General features: G+C 44.8%; 1 protein-coding gene across 2 annotated transcripts; it reads left to right on the forward strand.

Annotated features, from left to right (window-relative positions):
• Positions 1-201: 201 nt before the first annotated feature.
• LOC133135376 (rab-3A-interacting protein-like) lies at positions 202-23,889 on the forward strand. 2 transcript variants are annotated; one of them, XM_061252332.1, is made up of 12 exons: positions 202-410; positions 8,335-8,460; positions 9,517-9,762; positions 11,149-11,377; positions 15,452-15,547; positions 16,184-16,261; positions 17,575-17,778; positions 18,478-18,606; positions 20,048-20,160; positions 20,666-20,765; positions 21,436-21,505; positions 23,107-23,889. In XM_061252332.1, exons 3-12 carry the CDS (start codon positions 9,521-9,523, stop codon positions 23,187-23,189), a joined length of 1,344 nt encoding a protein of 447 aa, XP_061108316.1. In that variant the 5' UTR covers positions 202-410; positions 8,335-8,460; positions 9,517-9,520; the 3' UTR covers positions 23,190-23,889. The 2 variants fall into 2 exon arrangements, with proteins under 2 accessions (XP_061108316.1, XP_061108317.1); XM_061252333.1 differs by lacking the exon at positions 15,452-15,547.
• Positions 23,890-25,816: the final 1,927 nt, after the last annotated feature.

Genomic DNA, 25,816 nt, shown 5'->3' on the forward strand with positions numbered 1-25,816 from the left:
GCAAGTTTTGCCCAGCGCACACAATTTAACATTCCACACAAAACCTACAAGCGTAGACTACTTGAAGACGATGTGGTGCAACATAGTAACTGAATTATATATCATGCACAGTGATGACTCCAAAAAGGGAAACACTGTTGACATGTATTTTACTAAGTGTACGCGTGATTTACTGAAGTGTTTTGCGCATGCGTAGTTTGTAGGCCGGTCCATCGCCGCAGCCCCTGAGAAAAAAGGACGTAAGATACCGACGGTCCTTTCATCCTGCCTCCTACCAGCCCTAACCATACGTTTATAAACCAAATTATCCTTTGACACGTCTGGGTATCCAGCGGCGGTGCATTCGGGTTTATGAATTGTTTGGTCTTCTAGGGATATTATTTAATTCAAAACAACATCCGTGATTGTTGGTGAGTTAAAATTTGATAATTTGTTATAGCTACCATAGGCTAGCGAGATGTGGCCAATGTATGTATAATTTCCTGCGATTACATTATTTTTTGTCTAATTGAATTTACTCACTACGCATGCGTTACACGAGTTTACAAACAAATGATTGCAATGCTTGCACCAGTTACATCTGTCAACTCATAATAATGCCTTTGTTACGTTCGGAAAGGCGTGACATTTAAGAAACAACATTTTAGTCAGTGTTAACGGAAAGCTCTCCCTTTACGCACACGTATGAACTGCTCGTTTTTAGGGTTTACGGCAAGGAAACTGCTTATATGCACCGCTAACGTCATGGCCGGGACTGAACATCTGCTCATGTAAAAAATGTGCAAGTTATGTTGATTGAAATTGAATATGAATCACGAGGTACGCATGGCATGGAGGCCGTCTTTTGGAATTGCACTCGAGTTGTGGACGAGTAGACTCCTAGCGTCCCGCCCTGCGGGGAAAACGCACGCAGCCCTATGGAATCAGCAGATCCATGCACAGCATTATTTTTGACAATGAGCCGAATTTGATCAATAATATCCGCTTGGCATACCGTTTCAGATAAGGCAACCAACTGCTAAGCGTTGGTCGTGCTTTTCTATTAATGTTACTTGTCATGTTATTTGGATACTCGAGCACGAATTTGTTTGAATACCATGACAAGTGCATTTTTCTTACATTGCTATTGTGTGGCTATACATCTTGGCTCATCATTCTACGAAGCACATGTCCAAGAAGCTTCAGAATCACGTATTTATTACGATTATGTTGGTTTCCTCAATAGGGTGTTTTCTCGTGTTGTTGTCTGAATGAGGATACTTTGCGGTTATCTGCGCTTCTTTGCACAGAGCAGCTGCAGACTTAACACACATCTAAAATACATAGATAATTACATAGTTAACTGACCTCACCCGCCTTCTTGGTCGAAATAGGTCGGTGATTTTTAAGGTCAAAACAAAGGATTGCTGAATCATGAACTAGCTTGACCTTTTCTGTGTTGCATTTTACTTGTCCTGAAGACTAAATAGACTTAACCTATTATAACAGTTTCGTGCAGATTAATAACACAAGAATATTAATATAATGTTTGTATTTCTATTGTGATTTGAAGTGAAGTGAACATTTGCCGAACCATAAAGCAAGATAAGAATAAGATGACACCCCAATGTAAAATGGCTGATTTTAAATTGGCTTCCTCTGATGCCTCTTGGAAGAGAATTCCAGACCTGACGAGGCAGAGCAGCAGAGAAAGCCCAATCACCCCAGGGTGGACATCTTACATCTCAGGCAACAGAGAATTGACTTGCCGCAGTTAGCAAGTGGGAGTGTATTTTTTGTCTGTCATGTACTAAAGGGTAAGCCCATTTAAAGCTCTGTCGGTCAGGGGCAGGACTTTGCAGGGTGTACATTGCAGTTTTAATATGACTCCCCATATCTGATGTGTGACATGGGAAGGTTGGAAACAATTCAAAACTGCAGTTACATCATAGAGTATTCTGCCATATGGGGGTTGGGGGCACCTGTTCTAAGGAAAAGGTATGGGCCGTTATGTTTTCATTAGAATGTCCTTCAGTGACACTTATTACTGAAATTCTGAAATGGCCCTTTTGAGGCACAAACTATTTGAGACTCTGTACACACCTACTGTCTGTATCCATTGTAAATAAGATGGCAGGCTCCAAGGTGAGAACATAGGGACAGCATTTTTCACGTCATTTGCGTGTTGCGTGAACTGAAATGTCCATCTTTGGACCTCAGTAGCCATGCTGGGGTGATTTAAAGTGAAATTGAAATAAGAGCAGATAGTCATGATACCTATTGGTTACCAAAATCAGAAGAGAATAATTGCAGCTAGGACATTCTGGTTAGACAGTAGCAGATACACCACAGCCTCTGATAACCCTGTTTTAGCACTCATGAGCCAAACCAGGAAGGAAATGTTTACTCTGCTTTGCTACTGGGTGTGGGTATGCACCTACTGGGTGGTCGGTTTTCCTTGTGCACATCCAAATAGGGACTTAGTGGGACATTAAGCAATTAGGAAATGGTTCCATCATCAAATCTTTGTTAGAGAAGACAATATTCTGGGTTATGATTGACTTGACCCTGCTTCTATCCATTAACCATTCTTGTAATTGATTGCTACATTGCTAACCCTTAGCTGTGGTCATACTTGACTCTGTTTGGCAGAAGCCTTGTCTTTGGATGTTTATCTGGAAGGAATCACTTGGATAGTTCAGGGTAACAGGATTATTCTCTATTGTCTTGCTCCCTGACTTTATTTCCCTCTCAATCGCGCGGTGGATTTGAGCCAGAAGCGGTGCAAGGGGTTTTTTTTTTAGGAGAAGCTGATTCAACCCCTGCTGTCAATTAGTTGCAAAGTACAGCTCAGGTTGTGCCATGCTCAGTGACAGAGTTACTGTCCTTGTGTAAACCGGGATAGCCAAGATAAGTATGGCTTTTGTGGAAAGATGGAGTTAACTCCATTTCATGAAAGTACTTTGAGCATTCTCCAGTTCCAACTCTTCCATCAACTCTTCGTCATGGTTTAATACATCATATGTGCTGATACGTATGGGCAGCCCTGGTCTTGGAGTGCCAGTTACATATTGGGTTTTTGTTCCATCTGAGCTCAATCAAGTTTGGTCATTAAAAGTCTGAGGCTGAATATTCTGAATGGAGAAACGCTGAGTGCCTCCAGTATGTGGTCTCCTGCATTCAGTAAACCTGATTAATTACAACTAATTAAAAGGAATCGAGTTGTGTAGTTATGGGTCAAGATGGAGCAAAAACCAGGGCTGTCTCTGGCACTCAAAGATTGGGGTTGCCTCCCCTTGGCTTAGAGTGTGTGTTTTAATAAAAAGGCACAAATGGTAGTATGTACTGTAAGGAAGCACAACTATAATTAATAATTTGTTATTTAGCTGGCGCTTTTATCCAACGAGGCTTATAGTTCATTAGACTAAGCAGGCGACAATCCCTCTTCGAGCAATGCGGGGTTAAGGGCCTTGCTCAAGGGCCCAACAGCTGTGCAGATCTTATCGTGGCTACACCGCCAACTGCCAACCGCCAACCTTCCAAGTCCCACTCATGTACCTTAGTCATGTACCTCTAGGCTACTGGCCGACAGGCTGACAGGCTGCCCATCTGACAGTCCAAGGCCAGGGATGCGCAGTAACAACGCCACCCAAGTGTAAATGTGACCCTGGCGTGTGGAGCGTTCACAGAGAAGCATGGCCAGCCCCTGGCGGTTTTATGTCCCACCTTCATATTTACAGCTGGGCTGTGATGAGAGCCGGGGGAGAGAGAGGAGACCACCCTGGCGGTGAAGGAGGGGCTGGCTGACGGGGGGTATCAGAGGGCAGCACTGATGTTCAGTTAGACGTAAATCTCTGGGGCCCTGTTGACTCACACAGACCTCTTCCCCTCAGTCCTCATCTCTGCTGAAAAAAACAGCTCAAGGTAGGTTTTTTAGCTTGGGTTTTTTTTAGGAGGTAAGAGTCTTGCAGCCGACCCTGATATACTAAGGCATTTAGCATGCTCAGCACATGTAACAGCGATAACATGACCAAAGATTGGCCATTGTATTTGTTTTGCACCAATCATTGGTTGTGGTATTAGTTTTGCGTATTTAAATCAGGCCCTTGATGATGACTAAGCATTTAGTGTGAATCTGGCCTGCTCAAAAAACTGCTCACGTTATGTTTTGAAACAGCTGGTAGCTGGTTGACCAGTTCTGACCAGCTCCCTGCTTGACATGGTTGACCAGTTGACCCTATATCAGACAAGCTACCACCACTTGCTGGTTGACCAGTTCATACCTAGCAAGACCAGCTTTTGACCAGCTTGACCAGCTCAATTTTCAAGCTGGCATAGGTGGATTTTACAGCAGGGTGGTTCTTTGTCAGAGCCTGTGCTTTGTCTGAATGTGTTTTGTATGCACAGGGAGGTATGAAATGCAGCATTCTTCCATATCTTTGATGTAATATTTGAGACTGCAGTGTCCTGTTTTATTTGGGTCATTTCATCTTCAGGTGCCAACCATTCTGGGAGAGTAGTTTGTGAACTGAACACCTTGGAACTGAAGGCCTTCCTTATTTATTAGCATCAATCAAACAGTGCTAGTGCTTTATACTCAAGCTTTTTTCCCTGTAAAAGCTTTTCACTCCGAAAAATTGAGCGCTGTGTATAATCTTTGTAGTGTTGACACATTGAAGTCATTCCACACGGGTAAATTGCCTCATTGTTATTTGCAGCAGGAAATTACAGGATGAATCGACGGTTTCAGAGTGACTCACGTTGATGCTCAGTGTATGGGCGTGCTTGGGAAGATGGCGGTGAATCGTGAAGTTAGTTACAATCACATGCATGTCGTCCCTACCTATTGTTGCGCTCCGGGTATTGAGATACTGTATTGGAAGATGTGCTAGAGTGTCATTTATACCTTTTCTCACAATGCCTGATGGGATACCGTCACTCCCGCGATCTGATCACAGTTCTGGAGGAATGAAATCACGTGTCACTGGCAGTGCTGCAAATTTACAGCCCTGGGTTGCCAGATTTAGAATGAATCAAAACCAGGGGAAGCACAGCTGGAAGTGTTAAACGCAGATGACATCAGGACTGTCAAGCCCCGTCTGTTCCGCAACGTCAGATGGACCAGGAGGGGGGTCCCCCTCGCATCAAACTGGGCCTGTACGAATCAGTTTAACGCTGGACATTCCCATCAAAAACTTGACATGTGGCAGCCCCAATGTGAGGAACTCGTAAGACCTGCATGCTAATTCGAGATCGGGAACTTGGGATGCAGGGTGTGGCTTTGCAGTGCAGACTGCCGATTGGTGGACTCCTGGCGACCTTCCCGAATGGCGGTGTGGCTGTCAGCGATGTTTAGGGCTGGACTGCATAAGGACAGCACTCCCAGTGGACATAGTCCCAGCGGAGATAGTCAGACAGAGGGAAAGATACTCATGTTGTACCCTCTCTTCAATAGTGTATTGTTCTTAGTGTATTGTGATTTTTACATCCGATGATGACAGTTAAACAAAGTGTCATGTCCTTTACTCTGATTGGTCAAGGAGTAGGACAACAGTACAGAGTGGTCTACGTTGGCATTGTGTCGTTGATCCAGCTAAAATGCAGCTTTCTGGAAAAATTCCAAGGAAAGTGTACACCAGAAAGATGTGTCACTGATCCTGTGAAAATATCATGAAGTAGCATAATTATAATCATATGAACAGGAGCGGATCTGGAGTGGGGCAGTTCTGGAGTGGGGCTGATCTGGAGTGCTGGGCTGGGGCAGTTCTGGAGCCCTGAGCCCCCTGTTGGGTCTGGCTGTCACAGGCTGGAGAGGCTGTGCTGATCTTATCTCCAACCTGCTCTCTGTTTTATTCCACCTGGGCTATCTTCACTGCTGCGTGAAGGGGCAACGATTTTCAAGCGGAATATCCGGTTTTCAAATGATTTGTACAGATTTGGATTGTACAGGTATAAAATAGCCACGTTATTGAGATAGAAAACACACACTGTCTATAGGCCTGAATGGTAAAATCTGCCCACCAAACTATTGATCTAAGAATTGTGTCAAATTGCATGTATGGTGTATGGTTTTTATGTCAGGAACCTGGACTTTTGTACGTTGAAGATTCTGTGATTTAGGATGTAGTATGTAGTATAGGAGGTGATTTGTTTCGCAAGAAACCTCCAGGTTTCCACTGGATGATTCCTCTCTGCCTGCAGGCTGTTCCTCCACACAGTTCCCTCTCTCCCCTCCCCCCTCTCTGGCACACTGTCTCTTCACCAGACAGGTGGCAGCAGCTTGGCAGTGTGCAGTGTGAAGGGAGGAGGAAATCTGTCTTCCCCGGCCCTCTCAGCATGGCTCGGAGGAGCCCAGTTTCCCTCTCCGCGGATTTAAAGCAGTCGCCGCGGCAACCCTGACCGCACACTCTTCAGCGCCATTCTGCGTGACCTTTAACCCTCTGTGAAGAGCAGGGGTTTTTGAAATGCTTTTTTTCTCTGCTGCTGCACTGCAAAAAAAAGTATTTTAGTATTATATTGACACTTTGGGCTTTTTTGCTAAATAAGATGAAAATACTGACAATGAGGTGGGACAGTTTGAGTCATTTCAAGATTTTCCAATGGTATAAGAAAAATTAACTTGTTAAGGAAACATTAAATGAACACAAGCTAATATTTTCTACTTGAGAGAAAAAAAAGAATTATTACAAGACTAAAGAGCTTGTAATAAGGGTGTGGCTTTGCAGTGCAGACTGCCGATTGGTGGACTCCTGGCGAATGGCGGTGTGGCTGTCAGCGATGTTTATGGCTGGGCTGCATAAGGAAAGCACTCCCAGTGGACATAGTCCCGGCGGAGATAGTCAGACAGAGGGTCACTTTTTGCAGTGTAATTGTAAAGGGGTATGTAAGTGTAAGTGTATGTAAGTCAGTGGGTCAAGCCCCGGTGTAGCCGCGATAAGATCCGCACAGCTGTTGGGCCCTTGAGCAAGACCCTTATCCCTGCATTGCTCCAGGGGGAATTGTCTCCTGCTTAGTCAAATCAACTGTAAGTACTTTGGATGAAAGCGTCAGCTAAATAACATGACACGGAATGTCAATGGATGGGGTCAGCAGCAGTTTCAGCTCTCATTCCAGCCACGCCCCTCTTTGAACAATCAGAGATTCTTCTTATTTTCCAATGGCCCTGATGATGAATCAGCGAAATGACCAAACGCGCTAATGAAATCTTAGCCCACAGCACTCTCAGCATTTATGGCAGCTGCGCATCGTGCCATTCGGTTAGCAATTTATGTTTATAACCTTTAAGAACAAAACCAGCCACTTACAGGGTTGCCACGATGAATTGCTGCATGCCAACTCCCCCATCTCTGTCATAAACCAGATCCTGTATGATGTGTTTATAATAAAAAATAAAACATAGCATGTTTAAAAGTCACACAGTTTCAGGGGGAGTGGGTTTCTTAAGCTCACAGCTGACAAGACTGTTCCCTGGTGTAAAATCCAGCTACGACCAGCTTGAAATGACCAGCTGCCAGCTGTTTCAAAAAATAGCTTGAGCTGGTCAAACCATTTAGAGTATGGAGCTGGTCTAAACTGGTCAACCAGCTACCAGCTATTTCAAAACCAAGCTTGGGCAGTTTTTATCAATGTTCCTCGCAGTCATGTGGTAAAAACTACAGCTGTGAAAGCAAGGGGAGGGGGGGTTGAAGTATTGACACTATTCAGCCCGTTGCCATGGCATCCAGCTCGAAGGGGAGGAGCCTGTGTCCCCCTTCACAGTGTGTGAGAAAACCCTTGTCCAATAGCAGCCTGCCGTTCGGCTGACCCTGTACACACTGCTGTACACCGACACGCCCATTCATTTGAGTTATGTGTGTGAAAACGGGCGTGGCTTTGACCTGTGGGTGGACCTGAAAAGGGGCGGAGCCTGCACAGCAAAGAAAGGGTTGGTATTATTCACTGCTTTGGCTGCTGTGAAGCTGTTGTTACTCCAGTCTGTATTGGTCTCGAGGGCTGCTTTATGGTTGGTCTCCCTCTCTTATTTGAGCCCCAGTTTCTCCAGTTGTCCTGTTAGCCATAGAACTGGAATGAGACTGTTCCACTACTTGCTGATATCAGATTGTTAGCTGTCACAGAGGATAAATGCAGCAGTGTTGGGTGCTTCGTACAGACAGTCCTGGCAGATGAGCAAAAGCTGTGCTCATTGCCCTGTAGGTTTAACACTGTCTAACAGGGATACATGCCATCTGATCATTTGGGGAAAAAATACAAATAGTTGCCTCTTTTTTCCCAGCGGAAATGATGGTTTATTGTTGTGTGCCCTGTACATGCCCATTTTATATTTTACCAGTTATCCTCCATTTTGTTTTCTTGCAGGAGAAATGTGAAAGCCACAAGAATTGTCTTCTGAGCCAAGGAGGCCTTCACCTCAGGACCCCAACAGAACTTTGCTTTTAGGTGGCCTTCTCATTGCCTGATTGAACGGACACTTTGATCGTTATGGTAGGTCTTTGTCAAACTTACTCTTGAACTGCATGTAAGTTAATGAATGAATTCATGTTAATGGATGTAAAACGCCTTGGAAATTGGTCAAGGTGTTATAACTTGGTAGAGATTCTCACTGTACCACACGAGGGTCGAAATAGCCCAGCTATTACAGGGCTGTGTGTGTTGCCCAGTTAACATATGAACATTATCATAACACTGATGGTGCGTTGCTGCATTTTACAGTGCAGACCAAATTTCTGTTGTTTTGGTTCTGTACTCCACATTGGATTTGAAATTAAATAATGAATATTGGGTTAAAATGCACACTGTTACCTGTGCTTTAGGGGCATCAACATTGGGTAATCTGTGTAGAAATGACACCCCCACAGGCCTCCCATGTCAGGGTGCTTGGTTTCGCATGTGTTTTTGAATAGTTAGCTGTGTTCAATCACTTCCTTAGTGCAGGTATAAGAGAGCTTTCAGTATCTAGTCTTGATTCTAGGCTTTTGATTGCCTTTGGAGTCTGTTATTGGCTTCTTCAACATGAGTCGCCTGAACTGCAGACAGTATTGTGTGCTCTCTGTGCCTGAACTGAAGGCAGTGTTGTGTGCTCTCCCTGTCTGAACTGAAGGCAGTGTTGTGTGCTCTCCTTGCCTGAACTGAAGCCAGTGTTGTGTGCTCTCCCTGTCTGAACTGAAGGCAGTGTTGTGTGCTCTCCTTGCCTGAACCTAAGGCAGTGTTGTTTGCTCTCCGTGCCTGAACTGAAGGCAGTAATGTGTGCTCTCCGTGCCTGAACTGAAGGCAGTGTTGTGTTCTCTCCCTGCCTGAACTGAAGGCAGTGTTGTGTGCTCTCCCTGCCTGAACTGAAGGCAGTGTTGTGTGCTCTCTGTGCCTGAACTGAAGGCAGTGTTGTGTGCTCTCCTTGCCTGAACTGAAGGCAGTGTTGTGCGCTCTCCTTGCCTGAACTGAAGGCAGTGTTGTGTGCTCTCCTTGCCTGAACTGAAGACAGTGTTGTGTGCTCTCTGTGCCTGAACTGAAGGCAGTGCTGTTTGCTCTCCCTGCCCTGTGCAGAGACATGAATGATGACTCCAAGGCTATGGCCAGCGAACCGCTCGAAGGCTTCCACGAAGTGAACTTGGCTTCACCCACGACCCCTGACCTCCATGGCCTGGCGGAGGCCCACCCGCCGAAGCGCAGCGCCGTGACCAGCGCCCTGTACCGCGCGCCCTCCCTGAACAACGCGCTCCGGGCCGACCAGCTGCCCACCCAGCCCGTGTACTCCACCCCCAAGCACCTGGACCAGCCCCACAATGGCAGGTGGGTTACAGACGTTACATTACAGCTGATGCTTTTATCCAAAGTGACTCACAGTTGATAAGACTAAGCAGGGGCCATGAAGCAATGTGGTGTTAACGGCTTTGCTCAAGGGCCAGCTGTCCTGATCTTTTTGTGGCTACACCTGGAATCAAACCACAAACCTTCCATGCCCCAGTCACGTACCTTAGCCACTAGGCTACAGGCTGTCCCCAGGTTCCCAAGGAGAGATGGAGAGTCAGATGTGTATTCAAAACTGCCATGTTAGCGAACATTTGCTGACATATTCAAAAAAAATTCTGTTTGCCACATTAGCTAACAGTTTGAAAAAGTATTGCACGGGAAAATAAATGGCTGCTGACAGGGATAACACAGAGAGAACAAAAGTTGACAGTCATTTGGCTGTTATAATATTAGATTGTACCTTTAAAAATAAAGGTAAGCAACTAACAAGCTAGCTGGCTTGTTAGACCTAAGTCACATCCATTTGTATTAAAAAGGCATTGGTGGTAGACCAAATGGAGTGTTAATTTGAAATCGTTCAACAGTAACTATTTGTCAGACACAGTTTGTCGCGAACGTTGGCTGTCTGGAACACACATCTGGTTCTGTGCCACAGAATAGTGTGAGTGTTTTGTTTTTCCTCTTTCTCACTGAAATGTTGACGGTGCTGGTGGTGGACTAATTGGTTCATGGTTATCTTTCTCCAGAGTGTTTGTGCATTTCTGCAGTCTTCCTGCATAAGGAGCCCTCTGAAAGCATAATAGAAACTGTGTTCATTAAGAATTCATTGTGCTAACGAGCACTTAAGCCGTCTGAAATTTGCAGGATGTTGCTGGATGTTGACATGGTTGGCTACAAAACAGCAAAAATAAAAGCAAGCAAGCAGCCATTATCATTACTAAAATTATGAAACTATTGCATTTTTATTTCCTTTTGCAAATTTCAGTATCATGTGATTGCAGTCACTCTGTGGTATAGTTGTAATAGCTCAAATGAAGACGACATGGCCATTACGTGGTTTAACATAAGTATTCAAGCAGCAGCTAGCAATGCTAAAATTAATTTTTCCACTGTTGCAGTTCCCAGAAAAGAGCAAGAAAGAATGGGGTTAAAATGCCCACACACAAAGAATGCCCACACACTGCTAATTAGCTCCCATTCCTGATCTACCAAGCTCTACTGGTCAAAACATTGTCTTTTACCAACATATAAAAATAAAAATAAATCACGAGTAGCTAATAAGAAGCATTGTTTGTTTTTAGCTTTGAATATACACAGTATCACATGGTATCAGTATCACACAAACACCGCACCATTCAGTGGTATCGTAATAACAGCTGTAGTGATGGTGTCATGGCTGCTGCCTGTTTCCTTATGAACCTACAGCGTCCCCGGGTTGGAGGTCCACCTCTCAGCCTGTGGCTCCGCCTCCTCGGGATGCCCCGCCCGCCTGGGGGCGGAGTGCTGTAAAGGCGGGGCCCTGAGCGGCGTGGAGGGGGAGGAGCCTATCTGCCTGGGCACCGACGCCCTGTCCCGTCTGCGGAGCCCCTCGGTGACGGAGGTGAGAGAGAAGGGGTTCGAGAGGCTGAAGGAGGAGCTGGCCAAAGCTCAGAGGGTGAGTGTTTGCTGTTTGCTCGCTCTTATTCGGGTCCTTCGAGGACAGTGTCGGTCAGTGCAACGTCCTCGTATATTGCCTGATCAGAAACCGCAGCAGGAGCAGAGGTGCTGGGTAATGGCATGCCAAAGTGCAGAGGGTGAATGTTTTAACGCTGAAACAACCTGTTCGCTGTCTGCTTGCTTCTGTTCGGGTCCTTCGAGGACAGTGTTGGCCAGTGCAATGTCCTTGAGGCTGTCCTTGCATATTGCCTGATCAGAAATGGCAGCAGGAGCAGAGGTGGTGGGTAATGCTGTGCCAAAGCGCAGAGGGTGAGTGTTTTAATGCTGAAACAACCCGGTTTCATCCTGTTCGCTCCTTACTGCTTCACTTGTGGCTTTATTCCAGCATCAGTCAGTCACGGAATTATCTGCAGGTCCCCCGAGAGCAGTGTTATTAGAAAAGTGACCTGGGCAAAGCCTCATATTCAGCCTGTTCGGGTCCTTTGAGGACAGTGTTGGCCAGTTTCCGTGAGCCTGTCCTCGCATATTGCCTGGTGAAGACCCTCGGCGGATAATGGCGGATTAGCCCTCCACCACGGCGTGCAGTGCGCTCAGACACGGCGTCTCTGGGCTGAAGCGAGGCCACACCTTCCCCGTGATGGTGTGAAATTAGCCGGGGAGGAGAAGGCTGTTAGAACGTAATGGACCTGATTAATGGAGGGCCACTGCTGCGTGTGATTGCGATACACCGGGGGAAGCGATAGTGAAAAAGCAGCCACGCCATTTCCTTGACATTCCCCCAGTGCTGGATATCTGCTGAAAATGAAACAAAATGCCTTCCAGTGAAATCCTGAAACCGCTGGACTGGTGAAGACAGGAGTGTTGCTCACACAGGATTTTTCTCTTGTCATCTCACACAACAGGGTCACGCACATTCATTACATTTCTGTTCTTAATGGACGTACTTATGTCAGATGTGTCAGTCTGCTCCAAATCATTTTGACTGACCTTGTTTCCAGCTGCCTCCGCTGCAAAGAAACCAAGACAGCACAATGGCAATATGATATGAAATTTGTTATGTTGAATTGTCAGTTGAGAGGCGGTTCGGCTTACAGAATTAGCACGAATGAATGTCTCCAAGGCCGGGGGTCGGCAACCCCAGGGTGGACTGGATTTTCTTTTCACCTTAAAATCAGCAACCGAATCAGACCCAAGAAACCAGGTCAGGTGAGCTATCAATGAAGTGCTGAGTAACAACAAAAGCCAGCACACCCTGCGGCTCTCCGGGACCAGGGTTGGGGACCCCAGCATGCACTGCGGCTCTCCGGGACCAGGGTTGGGGACCCCAGCATGCACTGCGGCTCTCCGGGACCAGGGTTGGAGACCCCGGCACACCCTGCGGCTCTCCAGGACAGGATGGTCAGTTTGGACTCAAATGCTTTTCTGTGCGCCATTGATCTTGCCAGGTGCATTTGAACGTGCGAGGAGGGGCAGAGTTTACACTAGGGATCATTTCATTTGTTCCAATACACCAGGCAAGCTTAGTCAAATGCATAAAAGCATTTGACTCCAAAACAAATACTATTTGAACCCAAGTTTGATTGTAAGCAGACCTGGCAACACTGGTTATCTGTGTTTCTTTAATCGCTCCACCATCATTCTTACAGTACAGTATGTCTAAGATCACAGACCAGCTCAGCTGTCTCAATAATGCCTGTTGACACGCCCATACCTATCCCTGCAATGCATGTGAGAGGAAGAAGCTGGATTCTGATTGGACAGCCACTGCCCAGAGCACCCATAAAATTCCAACGATGCCCTAGCAGCTTTATACGGAGATTGCATCACTGGTGCAACATTACAGATAAACAGGAGCATCATGGGATCATAAGTCCTTCCAAACAAAGACTACTACTAATATCTGACACCAGTATTAGTTACCACCTCTTTGGGCTCCCTTTATGCTGACTCTGTAACTTGAGATGGCCAGTTCTTTAAACTGAACGAATGAGGCGTGTCTAACCTGTTTTTCTTTTTAAAATGGCCTTTTTGTGTTGATGAAAGATGACCTCACTCTGTTGCACTAACCGTGGTGTCTTCCCGACCCTACTCGGATAAGAAAAGAGCAGTTTGCAGAAGTGTGGAGCTCTATTCTCAGCTAGCAGGACCTTCTGCAGCAGAGCTGTGAGTGTGCAGCTCTGAGATAAGAGGAGGCTCATCCACCTGCTGCCAGCATCCACGCCTAACAGTCTGTGGCTACACTCCAGTCGTTTCATTATACCCCTTTCCCGCTGTCGAGTTGGACCCAGCCTGGCTTATGAAGCTGGCTTTCCATTGAATGGCAAATGGACTGCACTTATATAGTGTATATATAGTACCGCTTCATAAATTAATTCACTCACACACCAAAGAAAGGCATGCAAGCCACCAGCCAGCTTGTTGGGAGAAATTTGAGGTTAGGTATCGACACGTTTTGCACAGAATACCGAAGAATTCTCTGAAGAACCTGCCTGCTTAAGTGTGACCCATTTTACTTGGGCCAGCTAACACTCATAGCTCATTGCTGAACAGGCAGGCTGTGGGGTTTTACAGAAAGTGCAGGTGTCCTGATGGTCTGATGACAAGTGCTGAATCCCTCGCTGGATAACTACACTGAGTAAAACCCAGAACCTTCATAAAACTGGAACATGGACTGAAGTAAAAAGAGCTGTTCTGGGTTTTACTCATTGTACTGTACTGTTACTGTAGCTAACTCATTAATCCTGCTTCCTGATACGTGGCCAGGCCTTCAGATGTGCAGAAGTGCTCTCTGTATACATCACCTAATGTGTGCTGAGCATTCTGCCACAAAAATGTCAGTTTGTTTGGTAGCACAATCCTTTTTGCCATTATGAGTAATTTAAACTGAACTGAATATACAGGACATTAATATATTGAATATATTGGACATTAAACCAAAACTGTAACAAAGACCAAAAGATTCTGAAAAGTGTCCATTAGTCATTCAGCAGTTTCATATTTATTAGTGGTAATATTTGCACCCAAGCTATCTGTCATTTTGAAGTTCTGGTCTACCACTTGACCATGGGTTGTCTTGTGTTGTCTCTGCTTTTTTGGCTTACTCCAACAGAAAATGTATCAGTTGGCATTTCAATCTTTAGTCCAAGGTAACCACATATTGTTATTTTAAAGCATCATTATGTCAGTCAGCATTTTATTTTGGTATTGCTTCTTTGCCAGAAATGTGATATTTCAAGGTCATTACTCCTGATAAGCTGGGTTGGACACTTTCTGAAAATTCTTATTCACAGTGTACCATATATTTCCAGTTCAGTTGCAGTACCTTTCCTTAAGGATGGTTATGATTCAAATTCATGAGCCGTTTTCCACCTAATGGGACTTTAATTTGGATTGATGCATGAATTTCAGTTTAAATTGTGCTGGAGTACAATATATGTTCCTTGATTTTGTGCCTTGCAAACTCATAATTACGTGATTGGATTATTTATTTATTTATATAAACTGTGCAATCGAGCTTTAATGGACTGAATAAGAGAGTGGCAGAGATAGAGAGAAGGACACAGGAGAAGGTGAGAGGTGGTGGGAGAATAGTATTTCCAAAAGCCCTTTGATATGTTGTGTTATGACCAGACCTAGGTCAATTATGTAATTGCTTTGGATCCAAATACATTTCTACGCTTTACTGAGCTTGTCTGGTGTAGAGGAACCTATGAAATACTCAGAAAAAGTGCAAATCCTGCCATCTGGTCCTCTTGGTTGGCTCAATTGCATCAGGCAAGATCAATCAAGCACAGAAAAATTTGAATCCAAAACTATTATGTTACAACCCGTGTGGTGACCTTCACAAAGGCAGTTGGCATATGGGTCTGTGCTGTCCTTGGGTGCAGTCAAAACTCTAATGTTGTAGTGTTGACAACGCACCAATAGGGGGGGCACAACTCTTTCAAGAACCAATCACGTCAGCAGGTTGCACTTGGACTTTAACCTCCCTCTTTTACCCTGGCTGCAGGACAAATGGTGCTTTCATTTTTGCTCATTTTATTTGATGCATTTCTTCGTTTTCCTTTTGAAGGAGCTTGAGTTAAAAGACGAGGAGTGTGAAAAGCTCTCTCGCGTCAGGGACCAGCTCGGGCAGGAACTGGAGGAGCTCACGGCGAGTCTGTTCGAGGTTTGTTCGGACACTTCGCCCGCTCTGAGCCCTGGAGCTGCGTGTCAGCGGGCACTTACAGCCTTTGGACTGTTTTGAAAATGCATAAAGCTGCTCAACCCATTTAGCACATCTGTGTGAAGGCTTCTGTGGTGGGGTGGGGTGGGGTTAATAATGATGCAACCTTTAAGACAGGTATGCTTTTATTGGAAAATATAATGTAGGTTTTATTGCTTGAAAGGCCATTTTAAGTTCTTGGTCAAATTGCTGACTAGCTATAAAACCGATATGAAAGACTGCCCTGAACACAAGATCGGGCCACGTTACATTAATGTGCATAAATAACTACACTCTACACTCTAACACTCTAAACTCGATGTGCTAAATCAATCTGCTAGCTCTATGCTATTGGGGTCCTGTGTTTTTTTCCTCTGTGATGGGAAATGTTTTTGCTTTTTTTCTACTCCTGGCTTAACACTCTTCCTTTTTCTGTCTTTCTCTTGTGTGTTTGAAAGCTGTGGTGTTTGGAGGTCCTGACTCACTGGCTGCTCAGGGGCTGTGCTGTTCGCTGGGCTTGGCTTGTGTTGGGAGTCTTTGTCAGTGTGCGGCGGTGTGGTGCATTGTGGATAGGGTCTGAGCTGTGATGTCACTCCGCAGGAGGCTCACCGGATGGTACGGGAGGCCAACACCAAGCAGGCCACCGCTGAGAAGCAGCTGAACGAGGCCCTGGGAAAGGTGTGTGTGAGTGTGTGAGTGTGTGGGGTGCATGTGTCTGTCTGTCTGTCTGTCTGTCTGTGAGTGTGTGGGGACACTATTATTATACACCATTTTTTGTGGTTGGGGTCAGAATAATTCATTTATCCTGTACAGGCCATACAGTCTGACACAGCTTATGATATTTATTTGGGTGTGCATATTTACTGTACACTGTGACCAAAGGCACATCTTGAGTGGATATGATGTCCCCAAATTTATATGAGCTGTGTGTTTGAGGCTGGAGCAGGACAGGGTGTCAAGATGTCGGAACTCGGATCATGAGCAGAAAACCCAGGCTAGAGGCTGCTCTAGTTGTGCGGTTTCTATGGTCAGCACTTACACTAATGGAGTTGGTGGCCCTCAGATTCCCGTTAATGAGCTGTTAGCATGCGGGGCAGCGGGCCCTGCGGTCTGTCAGCGCTCCTGTGCGATTAGCCTGAGAGAGCTTCATCAACGGCACCTTTCCCACTGCTGTGAGCCTGTAAGAACGGACCCACTACACACCAATAACACGGCTTTCTAAATGAAACGGTTACACGTAGTGCCCTGTTTTTTGTTCACTGAGCAGTTCATGTTTTTCATGTCACCTTGCTCCTCACTGGACTCCACGATATCATAATTTGTGAATATGTAAAATGTCGTCCATCATTATTTGCCTGGCATTATCCTTCTGTTCCTACTGCTGCATCTGAGTGTATTTTGGCTTAGTATCTGCTTCTCTTGTCCCTATTTTAATATTTGACATTAATAAGAAGCTCACGCATTTTATGACAGAGGAACATTTCTTTAAATTCAGGATACTAGTTGAAACTACAATGGAAGAGAGTTCAGAAATGGGTATCATTCTGTTCATATTCTCAGGCTCTTGTCTTTCCTTAGTTCTGGCGGGTTGAGATCCTGGTGGGCTGCTTTATCTTACGGCTTTAGTTAGGGCAGTGTTAAGTTTAGTCAAGTTCCCAAGCCTGTTTCTGGAACTCTACTGTCCTGTAAGCCTTCAGTCCAGCCCAAAACAACACCTCATTCAACAGCTAGAGATCTTGTTGTGCTACTAATTAGCAGAAGTGGGTTTGAGTGGAAACATACAGGATGGTAGATCTCCAGGAACGGGGTTGGGAACCACCACGTTATGGCTTCAGTATCTTTGGCCTTGATTTGTTTTTTGACTCATACAATCCTGCTTTCCCTGATGGGTCGCGTTAGAAATGAAAACACAAGATTTGGAGAGTCGACCTTCTAGGTCCAGAGTCAAATAGTCGTACTCTAGAAGATGGGTTTTTGGGTGTTGTCTCCAGATCGACGTGCTGCAGGCAGAGGTGGCGGCTCTGAAGAAGCTGGTTCTCTCCACCTCCCCCACCTCGCCCAGCCGGGACCCCCCACTGGGGCCCAAGGCCCCCTTTAAGAAGAGCCATGCCCGCAACAAGAGCACCAGCAGCACCGCGGCGGGGGGCCCACAGGAGCTCAGCATCACCCAGCCCCTGGGCCGAGACTGCAAAGAGGTACCGCCCCCTACACCCTAAATACATAACCTCTCTACCCAAGCCCTGGGTGTCCAAGCCTGCCTGACTGCCCCTCCCCAATCTCTCTAATATCCCCGCCCCTGTCAGAGATCTATATTTCTGCACCCCACTGCCTCTCAGAGCTGTAAAATACTGCTCTCCACTTCCCTGTCAAATATATATATATCTATGGCTCTATATTTCTGCCCTGCAATGAAAGCAAACTGAGCGTGGACCAGTTATTGGTCCCAAAAAGCACCAAGGAAACCCATTCTTCCCAGACCCTCTTCACTGCCATTACAGAACCTGTACCTCAGAACAGAATACGGCTGCACCTGCAGTAAAGATGTTGGGGATTGGCCCTTGCGTGTTATGATGTCATTTGGTTAATGTGTAGTCTGCTAAGCATTCCTGACTGTGATGTCACTTTTCTGGTCATCCAATGGCTTACAGGAGAGATTAATGATTGGTTTCGAATCTGTTTGACACCATTTATTTCTCTGAGTATTTCTGTAAATGCAAAGACCGATTTACTTTTATGCTTTCTTAGTTTCTTAATATTACAGGCTGCAGAGTTGTATGTTTGGTTAATAATAGTGTGTGAGTGTGTCAGTGGTGTATGTTAGTGGTCACAGCGTGTGTGCTTCTCCAGATGGTCAATATCAGTTTGTGTGTGTGTGTGTGTGTGTGTTTCTCCAGGTGGACCCACTGCTGCTCAGTGAGTTTAAAGCCTGGAGGGAGGACCCAACACTGGAGAGGAGCTGCTCTTTCCTGGAGAGAATCTACAGAGAGGATATCTACCCCTGCCTCACCTTCTTCAAGAGCGAGGTGTGCGTGTGCATGTGTGTGTGAGTGTGTGTGTGTGTGTGTGTGAGAGAGGATATCTACCCCTGCCTCACCTTCTCCAAGAGCGAGGTGTGTGTGTGTGCATGTGTGTGTGAGTGAGAGAGGATATACACCCCTGCCTCACCTTCTCCAAGAGCGAGGTGTGTGTGTGTGCATGAGTGCGTGTGTGTGTGTGTGTGTGTGTGTGTGTGTGTGTGTGTGTGTGTGTGTGTGTGTGTGTGTGTGTGTGTGAGTGTGTGTGTACGCATGTGTGTGTACGCATGTGTGTGATACTTGTGTGTGATATTTGGTCTGAAAAAGCTGAACCTCTTGACCACGTCACGCCATTTAGTTGCTGCCACATGATTGGCTGATTAAATATTTGCATTAACAAGCTGGTGTACCTGTCTACCTAATAAGTGTATTTAGACTTAACATTTTATTTCTATTACTTTTTTGCTAAATGAGCCAATGAGGTGAGAAAAAGTTTGACTCCTTTCAAGATTTGCCAATGGGGTGAGAAAATGTCACTTATCAAGCAAACAGTAACTTAAAACAAGCTCATATTTTTTTCTTGAGAGAAAAAAAAAAGATCTTAAGTCTCATTACAAGACTAAAGACACTTGTTAAGACAGCCATTTTTTGCAGTGTAGTCACCTCATCAGTCCACAACCTTGAGGGCAATAAAGCTAAGAGCACTTTCATCTTGTATGCAAAGTTATTCCAGCTTCTGTCCAAGAAGCACAGTGTGTTAGCTATAGGTCTTCAGATCTCCAGAGTGTGTCTCTGAGGCTCAGCTGTTTGGTATTGATTCCTCTACGTCCCATCTGGTGTCCTGCCACTTGTTATTCCATAGGCTGTGCTTTTACACATTTATCTCCGTGGTACGCTGTTCTCCACGCTCCGAGTGTCAAGTGATGTCTCGATTTGTCTGCCAAGAAAAAGTGAAATATGGTGAAAACTGTCTGAGCAGTGTGGTGATTGGGTGGTGAGTCAGTGTCCTTAACAAATAATGTTATTAGAATGTTCTTAACTGAAGTCACCATCAGACCAGGGTCAAATATTGTTTTGGATTCAAATATTTTTCTAAGCTTTACTGCACTTGTCTGGTGTATAGGAACCTATGAAATACTCTCAAAAAGTGCAAATCCCCGCCTTCTGGTCCTCATGGTTGGCTCAATTATACCAGGCAAGATCATTCGAGCACTGAAAAGTATTTGATTCCGAAACAATTACATAAGCATATGACTCCAATATCTGGACACAATTGCTAGTGGTAACTGAAAGCTTTAGAGTTCTAGAACACTGTTGAAAAAGAATGTTGAATAAGAAAGAATTCCAAAAAAAACCAACTACTCTTCAAAGGGTTACGTGGCTGGAACGTGGCACTGTGTCGACCCCCCCTCCCCCCCTCCATGACCCCCCCACCTTCTCTCTGTCACAGCTGGGGTCGGCCATCTTGGAGGCGGTGGAGAGGAACACTCTGAGCGTGGAGCCGGTGGGGTTCCAGCAGCTGCCCGTGGTCCGGGCCTCGGCCATGGAGTGTGGGGGACCCAAGTGAGTCCAGACGCACAGCGCTGTCGCCACGATCCGTGAAGACGGCCTTCAGATTAGGCGTGTGATGCAGGCGGCCTGTAGCATAGTGGTTAAGGTACATGACTGGCACACGCAAGGTCGGTGGTTTGGGCCCCGGTGTAGCCACAATAAGATCCGCACAGCCGTTGGGCCTTTGAGCAAGGCCATTTAACCCTGCATTGCTCCGGGGGAGAATTGTCTCCTGCTTAGTCTAATCAACTGTACGTCGCTCTGGATAAGAGCATCTGCCAAAATGCCAATAATGTAAAAAATGTTGATAAAAAAACTTATTTTACCAAGATGATTAAAACTCGTACTAAACCATATCATTATTAATATCTTTGTTCCTCCCTCCCTCCATCTGTCTGTCTGTCTGTCCGTCACTCTGTCCGTTCGTCTGTCTGTCTGTATAACTGTCTGACCGTCTGTCTGTCTGTCTGACTGTCTGTCTCTGTGTCTGTCTGTCTGCCTCTCTGTCTGTCCACAGGAAGTGTGCGCTCAGTGGCCAGAGCAAGACGTGTAAGCACAGGATCAAGCTGGGCGACTCCAGCAGCTACTACTACGTGTCTCCCTTCTGCCGCTTCCGGGTGAGTGGCATCATTCAGTGGGGAAATATAGCCATGAAAAACAGAAGCTGTGTCATGTACTATTTGCAGAATAGTTAAGTGGGGAAAACCTGGTCGGTAACTATTGATATATCTGCACAGTGGACTGATTAGGTTAGATTGATTGGTCCAGATAAAGATGACTTGCTGTAAACAGTGCTTCCATGAGAAAGGCAATGTACCTGGGATCCAATCCAAAAAATAATTTTGACGATTAGTGCTACTATTAGTGCTAGGCCAGACTGCCTTCACACGTGACTCTCAGGTAATGGGAGGGTGGTCACACCTGACTCCCAGGTAAAGGGAGGCTGTGAAACCAGCAGTTTTCAGGGACAATGACTCACTGGTCCCTGCCATGTGCAATGAGAAATCCATTGCAGGAATGCTATCTCTCAATCCATCATTTTGTTTCCGGAAAGAATCACCGAAGACGTGCCTTGACTGTAAAACAACAAACTCAACTAAATAAAGATTTGACATCCACTACGTACATGTCTCACGCTCCTATTATCAAATGCAGAATCACTATGAATAGTAGCATCATTATATGCCATGACAGTCTTGTCACTACTGCACGGGTATTTGAGACGGTTTATGCTGTTTGCTGTCCAACAGTGATGTTCTGATCTTCATTGCTCTCCCTGCTTCACAGATAACTTCAGTCTGCAACTTCTTTACCTACATCCGCTACATTCACCAAGGGCTGGTCAAGCAGCAGGATGGTGAGTTCCTCAGGCATCCATTCAGGGTCCGGCTGGGTCTCTGGATCCATACACGGTTCAGTATCTACCTCTGGATAAAACTGTCTCTGGATCAGACCTGGGTCAGAGACATAATTGTTTCGGATTCAAATCTTTTGATCTTGCCTGGTACAAGTGAGCCGAGGCCCAGAAGTCGGGTTTTTGTACTTTTTGAGAGTATTTTGTAGGTCCCAATACACCAGACAAGCTCAGTAAAGCGTAGAAAATTGTTTTGAATTCAAAACAATTACGCAGGTATTTAACCAAGTCTGCTCTGGATCCATACACCGTCTGTATTCATGGAAGTTCAAATCACTGTCTGACTCCTTGTCTGCTGTTCAATAACTGTACACATTCCACAAATCAGAGTCATATGCTGAGTCTATGGTTGACTATGATTAGTAAAACAACATGATTCTCAATGTATTGAATTGTGTCAGGTCAAATTGCGCATTGGCTCTTAATCCAATATATGACAATAACTGTGTCAGAAATATGACCGTAAACCACTATAGTTTGGTAGAAAAGGGCAGGAGCTTCTCCGTTGTAGCCTATTGGAGAGTTGCACTGCCATGGACGCGATATTGGTCGCTGCAACTCCTGCCTCCTCCCACCTCTCCAGTTCTAGTTATAGAGTCTACATTTGTGTGAATGGTGATGACCCAGTACTTAACCCGTGACCATAGTGCCGTGTAAAAGGGTCTGAACGTGGATTGAAGCCGAGTTTGGTGTCCTGTGTTAACCCCGGGTTTTGTGTGTGGAAGGGGTATCACAGTGATGTGCTAGCCTCAGTTATAAGGGCTTGTACACCTCTTTTTTTCTTTGCCTCAGCTGGCCCATGATTTACATTGCCTTAACATTTTTTTAAAATTAATAAGCATATCTAAGTGAATCTCGAAATGGCTTTCAGAAATGATGAATGAGTATTTGAACATTGACTTCAGTGGCCGGCCATGATTACACAGATTTATAAAGTATGTGTGTACATATCTAAAGCCCAGTGTAACCCACTAAGCGCTCTCCCGCAGGGTCATTACCTCACATAATCGCTCAGCGTTAATTCTGTAGAACTAGCGCAAGTCCTTGTGGATATCTGTGGAGACCTTCCTGGTTTATCAAAGCACTGCTGTTATGTAATGCAGTGGAAACTGCTTTTTTATTGTAAGTGTGCCAGAGGTTACTTGCACTGGTGTTCATCTTGTTTTCTTGTCAAATGTCTTATTAAATATTTTTCTATGGCTATTGACACCTTTTATCATTGCCTTTACAGGTGCAACTGGGTCTCAGAAAGTGAATATTGATTAAAAAAAAAAATTTTTATCTGCAGTGTACATAGTAGAATGAAGTGGCAAGAATTCTTAATTTCTTTAATACTGTACGCACTTTTCACATTGTGACCATTAGCCAGTTTACTCACATAACTCAATACACATAAATACCAGCACACACACGCTCTTTTCTTCCTGTGATGATGTCTCCTTGTAATAATCACTTCCTGTGGTGATTTCTTCCTGTCATGACCACTTCCTGTGATGATTTCTCCTTGTGATGATCACTTCCTGTGGTGATTTCCCCCTCTCTAGCGGAGCAGATGTTTTGGGAGGTCATGCAGCTACGGAAGGAGATGTCCTTTGCCAAGCTGGGGTACTACAAGGAGGAGCTGTGATCCTAGAGGCTGGACGAAGGCATGCCGTCTGCTCCATTGGACAGGGAGGCCAGACAGACAGGGGAGTGCTCCAATCACCACAACCCCCACAGGCCGGCCCCGCCTCCCTGCCCTCCCCTCCTCTCATTTCATTTCACAGGCCATGCCCACCTTGCACCTCGATGCGTTTTGAGCTGCAGAGCCCAGTGTTCTACACTAAGGCCATGTCTGAATCAGCACACTTGCCTACTATTGAGTATACAACTTGTTTACAACTTGTATCCGACTTGTGTACTTGATAGTAGGCAAGTGTGCTGATTCGGATATGGCCTTTATCTTAATCAGGAAGAGAAAAGAGCTTTATTATAATGAGAAATCCTGAATGAGTTCTCCTGATGAGATAAGGTTTGATGATGTTTCTCTTTGCATTCGTTTTGAGGACTTTGGGGAAAAATAATAAATGGGGGGGAAAAGAAATTTGTGGAATGTTGTAATTTCAAACCATACCAATAAAGTGTATCTGGCTCGAGTTCCTAAACTCAAACTGTAGTTAGCACTAGGTGGCAGTAAAGTTGTGTGTGTACGTATGATATGTGCTGTATGTATGTTTGATCTCTGTACATCTGTTGAGTTTTTATTTCGGCACCCCTGTCTTATGACGCTTCCCTCACTTTATTTTAGTGCCTTTCTGGACTATACTAAATAAAACTGTATACCTCTGGACCTGTCACTGTGTTACTGTGTTAAGAGTTTTGTCAAGCACCAATCCTTATCATATACACATAAAACTATCGAGGGGAAATGGGGTTGTTAGCAGTTAGGGTAGGTACTAATGGGGTTGTTAGCAGTTAGCAGTTTGTGTAGGTGCTCATGGGGTTGTTAGCAGTTAGCATTTTGGGTTTGTGCTTTGTGAAAAGGTTGCTCAGACATTCTGATCAAAGTGATTTCTAGGAGCATTTAACAATGTGGTTAAATGCTTATGCCTATACAAATCACACTCTATGCGATATTAAGATTGACTAACAGCTAACATCTAAAACTGTAAGAGCGCTCTAAAACAGGGAAATCACAGAAAATGGGCGAAAAATGGGGAAAGTTACAGAACTGACAGTAAGTCACAGAAGGAATCACAGAATCAGTGACGCGTAACTTCCATGACACGACCAGCCATCGTCACGGTAAAGCATGTGAATCAAACGTATTAAACGAATATGTTTTACATAAATTGCAATTGTTTAGAACCATCATATTATTATGGTCCTTCACAGGAAATGAAATTAGATTTTGAATTCCTAACATAATTTTTATTTAGATTAAGCTCAGTTTGTTAACAGCTGTGTGAAACTTTGACATGGTTATGGTCATATGGTCAAGAGGATACAGTACATGTGGATAAATTAACTTGTATACACACACATATGCACACCTGTCTTTCTTTCTCTGTCTGTATCTCTCTCTCTCTCCCTCTCACTTTCTCTCTTCTCTCTGGTGTACCTGTATGAGGTAAGTGGGGGAGGGCTTTCCTCTGAAAAGACCAAAGTCCATAGAGACACACGGAAGACACACACAGAATACACACATCCGTTACATATCTTATTGGTAGGGGGAAAATAACTGGGATTGTACCTTCTGGAATCTCACAGCCTGAAATGGGAATTCCATGGAAAAAGGACTGGGCAAAGAATCACACCTAATGGATTATCAATACCGTTTTCTCAAATGGACTACACTTAACTGACCATCTGGAATCAGCAAGGGATTTTTCGACAGACCCACCCAATTCGTAGTGAAGACTAGGCCTGTGGCATTTCAGTCCTCTGTAAGTTATGATGGAGGCTGAGTGAGACGGAAAAAGTTTAAAAAAATAATTTCCCTGTGTAATTCCGCTTCATATTTGCTCCACTCCTCAGCTTTTTAACAAATTAATCGTAGAGAGTTTTCTTTATTCATATCAACGTTGCGGTGGCTGACTTGCTCTGACACCTGTCTGCAGGTTCACAGATGTGTTTGTGGTGTTTCAGATAAGTGTGTTTGATTAAATTGTTTGTTGAGATTGACTAATCTATTGTTAGGCACTCTCCTGTTGTTTAATGTAAAAAAAAAAACACTAAAAAAACATGGGAAATTTCAAGCTTTTTGATTGTAGGATGACAACAATTAAATTTAGTTGACGGGCACTTATTCACCAGGAACTGAAAACACAAAGAAGCAGGGCATATAACAACCTGACAGTATCAAGAGTGAGTTGATAGAGCAGGTGAAAGGTTAGTTATATTATACATATCTCCTGTTTAATAAACTCTCCAATTCCTACAAAATGTGGACCTCTAGTTCCCCACCCCTCCGCTAACTCCCATCACTACTGTGATTTATATTGGCTAAAAATAATACATCTGTTACCTGCCAATATATTCCATCAGATTACCAATGGAAATGTTAAACATGCAGTCTCTCTTGCAATTGACAAAATCCTATATATTAAAACATTAATATCTCATGCTTGTAGCATGTTTTAGACAGTTACATGGTGGTGTTAAATGAAGTCTTATGTATGGTGGTTATATAATTTTTGTTGTTTAGTTTCAGTCCGTGTCATGATTAAATGCTTTGCCCATTAGCCTACAGGCCACTGAAGCCTGGGCCTCACC

Source organism: Conger conger, chromosome 8 (assembly GCF_963514075.1).
Source record: "Conger conger chromosome 8, fConCon1.1, whole genome shotgun sequence".
Taxonomy (NCBI): domain Eukaryota; kingdom Metazoa; phylum Chordata; class Actinopteri; order Anguilliformes; family Congridae; genus Conger; species Conger conger.